This window comes from Cnephaeus nilssonii (assembly GCF_951640355.1).
Source record: "Cnephaeus nilssonii genome assembly, chromosome: 16".
In the NCBI taxonomy this organism is placed as follows: Eukaryota; Metazoa; Chordata; class Mammalia; order Chiroptera; family Vespertilionidae; genus Cnephaeus; species Cnephaeus nilssonii.
In genome coordinates, this window is record NC_137087.1 from 41963842 (window position 1) to 41970392 (window position 6551).

Below are 6551 nucleotides of genomic sequence, written 5' to 3' on the forward strand. Positions count from 1 at the left end.
TCAAAACCAACTGTTGTTTCTTTAATTAAAAACTTACAAAAACAAACCATTAAACACCAAACCCTACCTGCATCAGTCTAGTACCTGCAGCCTCGCAGCAGTAGCAATAATTTACTCGTTGTCATGGTAAAGGGGACATGCAGGGGCCGAGGAATGAACCCCAAGAAGCGAGCTTATGGGAGGGGATCTAGGCTGGGCTTCTCTCCAGTCTAGGGGGAAGGGACCTGGCAGAGATGGGGACAGTAGGGAGGTGTGGCCGGAGGGCGCTGTGACCCTCGTGCCTTTCCTTTGGGGGCTATGAGAGGACACATGAAGGGACAGTGGGGGTGGAGACCTGTCCTCCAAGTAGTTCAGCCTCATATCCAGACTCCCCTCTCCAAGGCGAGGCGCCCCCAGCAGAGGGGAGCTAACACCATGGTCCACTCCAGAAACCGCCTCAGCTGCTCATAGCCCCTCTACCCTTCCCTCTGTCTCTCCTCCCTGCCTACTTTTGGAGACTCGGGGGGTTTCCCCTCAAAAGAAAAGACCTTATGTTTAAGAGAGGAAGCTCCCAGATACCCCAAAAGCCCTCAGTCAAGGACGGCTCGGGCTCCATGCCCATCCCTTAGGGCCTGTGCTGGCACTGGGGGCAGGAGGTGACAGTGCGCCCCAGGGCAGGGACGGGGCAAGGCACAGCTGCAAGGGCCCCCTTCAGTGGGGCTCAGCAGCCCCGTAGAAAAAGGGGTAGTAGAGGGAACAGGGGTAGGAGAACATGAACTTGACAGCGAACTTCATCTCCTTATTCTTCTTGTCCCAGCGGTAGACGGCCATGAGCAGCAGCTGTCCGTCCACCTTGCGGCCCATGACCAGGAAGCTGCCGGCCAGGCTGTCCAGCTGTGGGCAGGGGCAGGCCGCACCGTTCTTCATATGCAGGACCAGCCGCTTGGTGTCCTTGCGCTTCAGGGGGCCCGGTTTGAGCAGCTTCTTCTTCTTCTGGGCCCCGATCAGCTTCCGGTCCCCATTCTCTATCTTGATCTCCTTGATGCGCATTTTGACCACTGTGTATGGGGGGTGGACAGAGGGCAGCATGAGAACAGTCAGGTTTGCTCAGGATGCTGGTGGCCCCACTGCTGGTGCTCGTGCCTGAGGCCTCAAGGGGGAGCGATACACACACATGTTCATGTTTATGAAGCTCCTATCATGTGTTGGACTTCCACGGACATTATCTCATTGAAGCCTGGAGGTGTGGGTATGGAAGTGCACAGTGAGCTCTCAATGGGGCGCGTGGTGTTGGGCTGTCCAGGGAGGCAATATTGGAGGTGTGGTGACCAATCGGAGGGCTTGGTGGGGAGGGGTCCTTGAGATGGAGAAAGGCTGGACTTCATGTTCTCTGGGATGTTTCTGAACGGGATTTCTGGTTCTGTGTGTGTGTGTGTGTGTGTGTGTGTGTGTGTGTGTGTGTGTGTGTGGTGTGGTGTGGAGTGTATGTGGTGGGTACAAGTTGGTGTGTGTGTGTGTTTGAGTCCACGTGGCGTGAATGTGGGCTGCTAAGTGTTTGACAGCTGGCTCTGGGGAAGGGGCCTGCCCTGTGTCATTCGCCGGTTTCCGTGGGGTAAATACCCCTTCTATGATGCACGCATCACTGAGTACAAGGCTGGGAAGCTGGTGTGAACACACCACTAACCTGTGTGCGACTGTAGTGTGGGCTGGGAGTGTGTGTGTGTGGTGCTGTGTGTTTTGTGTATATGAGAGTAGGGTGTGGTGTGTGGGAATGAGAGAGTGTGGGGGGCACAGGAGGGATGTAAGAGAAGAAAGTGGTCAGAGAGTGTCCAGGGCACTCCAAGGTGACCACAGAGAGCCTAACACAGTTGGGAACAGGGAGCCCTGAGCTTGGGGAGGAGTCACTTGGGGTGGTCTCCCTCTCCCTTCTTCAGGCCTCTGGGCCCCGTCTGAGCATCCAGGGAGAAGCCAGAGAACAGCTTTTCCACCCAGGGAAGGGAGCTGTTACAAAATCTCCTCCCTTCTCTTCCTCCCACTCCCTCACCTCCTAATTTTCTCTCTTGGACACACACACACCTCGTGATAGAAGAGTGGTATTCTCTTTCCAAACAGACTAGCAACATGAGAGGCCTGCTGAAGTAAGGATTTCATCTCTCTCTCTCTCTCTCTCTCTCTCTCTCGCTCTCGCTCTCTCTCTCTCGCTCTCTTGCTCTCTCGCTCTCGCTCTCTCTCGGACAGGGAGGCCAAGACACAAAACAGGAGCCGACTTGGCAGAGATCACAAGCTGGACTGTGTGGTCCATGCAGGAGCCGGGGCCTGACTGGACTTGACTCAGCTGCCCGGGAATGGGGAGGCTCCGGGATGAAGCTGCGGGGCAGGTGACCACAGCTCCCCCGGCCAGAGTCTAGGACATCGGGTACTCGGGAGAGGACCCCAGGGACGAGGGGGCTGCACTTCCGTTCTGGAGCCCCTTTCTCCCACCTGCTGCCCCCATCCATCTCAGGGCTAAGCCTGCTCCCTACACAGACAACCCAGCCTTGGAGGCCGCTCTGTGGATGGTGCCAAGCGAGGGCTGCAGGAGCCCTGGCCAGGGATGGCTTCTGAGGCCTGTGGACATGGCCGGAAGCCCCTGAGATGATATTAAAAAAGAGGGGCCTTTCTCTGGGGAGAGGGTTCATGGTTATCATCAGTCTAAACGGGGTCCATAAGGCAAAAAACTTAGGGTTCACAGTGATGGGCGTGGACATATGTGTTCATGTATGTGCATGTTGAGGAGGAGGGGTGGGGGTGGCTGCGTGGGCTCCACACTCACCGAAGTCACTGGAGCACATCTGCTCCATGAGGCCGTCCGCGTTGTGCTCCATCTCACACTGGGCGCAGATCTTGGTCACTGAAGAGAGAAGCAAGGGTGGGGCTGAGGGAGGCTGGTGTGGGGACCAGAGTCCAAAGAGCCACTTAGGGTGCAGGCTTGCCCAGGACGAGCCACCTCCCCCTGTCCAGCCTCCATTTCTTACCAGGAAATGGGATGGTGGCAGAGATAACACCACCTGCTCACTGAGTAGTTGCGAACGGGAGAGAGACAGGTTGTGCAGGGACAAAACTGCCCCGGTGGGCACGACTGCCCAGGACCCTGCAGCTGCAGCTGTTTCATTTAATCCTCAGAAGTAGGTATTTCTTTGTTTTAAAGACAAGGAAACTGAGGCTCAGAGTGCCTACCCAAGTCTGCAGAGATGTGAGAACCGAGCTTAGGGCTCAGGATTTGTGACTCCCAGGCTGGAGCTGGGTGGGTGAGGGGTGTTCACGGGGGTCTTCCTAGGAGCACAGGGCCCAGGCAAGGGGGTGGACAAGTGTCGCTGGCAGGACAAGGCCTGTGAAGAGAGCACCCGCCCCTCTGGAGTGGGCAGCCACGATTTCTGATTTTTCAAAGGGAGCCAAAAGTCTTAACTTTTATACAAAATAATGAGTTTTGTCTGTTACACTCAGGCTGCTGCTCCTGAGGCCACTGCACAGCACCTGACCTCTGTTCTCCTATGTCTGTCTCCAGGTGGGCCCCCCAACATGGGGAAAGAGGGGCTCAGACAGCGCGGAGTGCAGGGGAGGGGCCAGGTGGGATTCCCTGGCTTCCACACTTAGTCCCCTGCTGGGGACTAAGCCGTCTCCACTGGAGCTGCCTCCTCCTCCCCTGCCTCCCAGTTCCATTTTCAACCCCAGGAGGGGGTTCCCTTCTCTTGACACTCCGCAGTCACTGGGCCCCCACCCAACCGAGACTCCCAGGAGAGGGCCTGATGTGTAGGACGGGGGACTTGTTGGTGAGGTGAGCCCTGGGGGTGGGTAGGGCATGCTGAGGTCCAGTTGTTTTGGGGACCAGGTCAGATAGGAAGAAAGGACAGCTGTGCTGCCCTTGGGGAAGTCCCAGAGTCGGGGCTCCTCGGGCTCTCAGACTAACAGCCCAGGCAAAGCTCTCCTGCTCAACGCCAGGTTTATCCTCTTGTCTGGTGCTGGCTGGGGTTACTCTTCTTGGAAGGAGTTGGGCACACGGCGGGGAAAGGGGGTGAGGGGATGCACAGTGAAGGGGAGGCTGAGGCCAGGGAGGTATTAGGGGGAGTGGGATTTGGGAGGTGGGTGGGAGGCCGCACCTAGGATGTCAGAGGTTTCAGGAACCTGGGTCTGTTTTACAGATGGGGAAACTGATGCTGAAGGGGCCGAGCCTGACTATCTGCTCTTTCTTCTGCACTGAGCCTTGCCCAAGGTCTCGCAGTCGGGGGGCTGAGGAAGAGAGTGGGGAAAGTTCGGGAGAGAAAATGGGGAGATGGAAATCAGCCCCGGTGTGCACTTAGTCCCCAGTCTTTCACTACATCCCTCCCTGTAGCCCTCCTCCCTCCCAAGTTCCCCAAACTGGGTGGTTGTCTTGGGGTCCAGGTTTGTGGAGGAGGTAAAAGGCATGGTTTGTCGACCCCCAACATTCTTGGGCTGAGAGAGGCAATAAGGCATTTATTGGGATGCCCTAGGATGAGGGGACAGTATTGGGGCCACCCAGGGATTCCATCGCTCGGGGAGGTGGGTGCCGCAGGGAAGCCTGGGGGGGTTTCAGGCAGTTGAAGGGGGAGAACCAGTGGGAAGGTCCCGGGGCGCAGGGAGGCTCCGCTTTGGCAGTCCCCGGGTTTGTGGGAAGGCGGGAAGGCGGTGGGAGCCAATCCCCGGGGTGCTCAAGGCTAAGCGAATAGTGTGTGTGTGTGTGTGTGTGTGTGTGTGTACAGGGGTTGACACCTGTGGGGGGGGGGGGGCTCGCAGAGCTGTGCTAAGGGGATGGGGGAGCGGCATCTGTCCAGGGCACCCAGGGCCATCAGAGCGCGCGGGGCGGCGGGGGCGGCGCTACCTGGAGGCGCGGTGGCGGGCAGGTGCCCGAACTGCACGGCGATGCAGAGGTCGTTGTCCAGCGGGAACTTGTGGCAGTGCAGCATCTCGGGCCAGGGGAAGCCGTAGGCCTCCATGAGCGGCGCGCAGCCGGCGCGCACGGCCTCACACAGCGAGCGGCACGGGTAGATGGGCTGGTCCAGGCAGACGGGCGCGAAGAGCGAGCAGAGGAAGACCTGCGTGTCCGAGTGGCAGCGCTTGGCCAGCAGCGGCAGCCAGCTGCTCGCCTGCTGCTTCACCTCGGCCAGGCTCTCGTGCTCCAGCAGGTTGGGCAGCCGCATGCGCTTGTAGCCCACGGTGTGGCAGAGCGGCAGGTCCGCGGGGATGTCGAGGCACTTCGGGGGCTTGGAGTACGAGCGCCCGTGCAGCGGCTCCGTCTGCCAGCCGTAGTAGTCGTACTCCTGCCCGCGCGCCGGCGCCCAGCGCAGCGCCCCCAGCAGCAGCGCCAGCGCCGCGGCCCGCGCGCCCCCCGCCGCCGCCCGCATGGCTGCGCGGTCCCCGCCGCTCGGTGCGCGGCGCCCCCAGCTGCCCCGTGTGCTCCCGCCACCACGTTCCCCTCCAGCCGCTGCAGCCGGAGTCGTCGGAGTGGGTGGCCGATTTCGCTCCCCTCCTGGGCGCACCGAGTGAGATCCTGGCGCCTCCCACCTCGGGGCTCCGGCCCGGGCCTCGACGCGCGCCCCAGCCAATCTCAGGCCGTCCGGCCCCACCCCAAGGCGGCAGGGAGGCAGGGTGGAGCCCCATCGGCCCCTCCCACCCGCTCCCGCGCCTCCTGCCCGGAGCCCGCTCCTGCGCCCCTCGGCGGATCCCTGGCTCCCCGGCCACAGACCCGTCTCGCCTCTCGCCTCTCCTTGAGGCTCCCTCACTTCTCGGCATTTTCCTCGCCCCTCGCCCTCTTCCTCCTTCCTCCTTATCACGCTTTGGCTCAGCCTCTCCTGTTCCTTTTCTCACTCACTCCGCTGGCTTATCTCTCCGTCTGGGCCTTTCCCCCTCCACTCTGTTTTCTCTTCCCCGACACCTCGGGTCTCCCTTCTCCCAGCAGGAGGCTCCTGCCTGCCCACACCCGCCAGGTTCAGGCGGTCAGTTCTTTCCCTCTCCGTCCTCCTCCGGCATTTTTTGAGCTCCTGCTTGGTGCTGGGCACCTCCAGGGACATCATAACCTAGTGGAGGCGAAGATTATACCCTAACTACTATTTAGTGCGTTCTTCCTAAGTGCCAGAGACACTGCACAGCACGGCACAACCTTATCAGCTACTGTTCCTAATGATAGCCCATACTTACGGGCTCACTGGGGGCCAAGTCTGCTCTAAGCAGATGGCATACACTACCTCATTTAATTTACACACTAACCGCTCTCAGGTGGGTGGGTACTATTAATAATCCCACTTGACCGATACAGGCACTGAATGGGGTTAAGAGAGGTTAAGTAAGCATCGGTGTGGGGATTTGAACCCGAGTCAGAGCCCAGATATAACCGGAGGTCTGGATTCTGAGTCTGAAGCCTTAATGGCTATGGAGGGCTCAGAGAGGGGACGTAACCGGTCCTTGGTCACACAGCTAATAGGTGAAGGATCCAGGATTCGAGTCCAGGTGTTGGACTCCAAAGGCCAGGACTTAACTGCTCTGCCCTAAGATAAATCCCGCCCCAGGCGAGGAAACAG

General features: G+C 59.5%; 1 protein-coding gene across 1 annotated transcript; it reads right to left on the reverse strand.

The window, feature by feature from the left end:
• SFRP5 (secreted frizzled related protein 5) lies at nt 1–5531 on the reverse strand. The gene is made up of 3 exons (XM_079793007.1): nt 4856–5531; nt 2792–2869; nt 1–1037 (listed from the first exon to the last, which is right to left on the reverse strand). Exons 1-3 carry the CDS (start codon nt 5376–5378, stop codon nt 691–693), a joined length of 948 nt encoding a protein of 315 aa, XP_079649133.1. The 5' UTR covers nt 5379–5531; the 3' UTR covers nt 1–690.
• Between the last annotated feature and the right edge of the window lie 1020 nt (nt 5532–6551).

Bases quoted from the DNA above. Each gene is read 5' to 3' on its own strand.
- SFRP5 (XM_079793007.1), bottom strand. From the start codon at position 5,378: ATGCGGGCGGCGGCGGGGGGCGCGCGGGCCGCGGCGCTGGCGCTGCTG. The intron at 2,870-4,855 runs GTAGCGCCGCCC...TTCTCTCTTCAG, and splicing joins GCCCGCCACCGCGCCTCCAG to TGACCAAGATCTGCGCCCAG. The intron at 1,038-2,791 runs GTGAGTGTGGAG...CCCCATACACAG, and splicing joins GATGTGCTCCAGTGACTTCG to TGGTCAAAATGCGCATCAAG.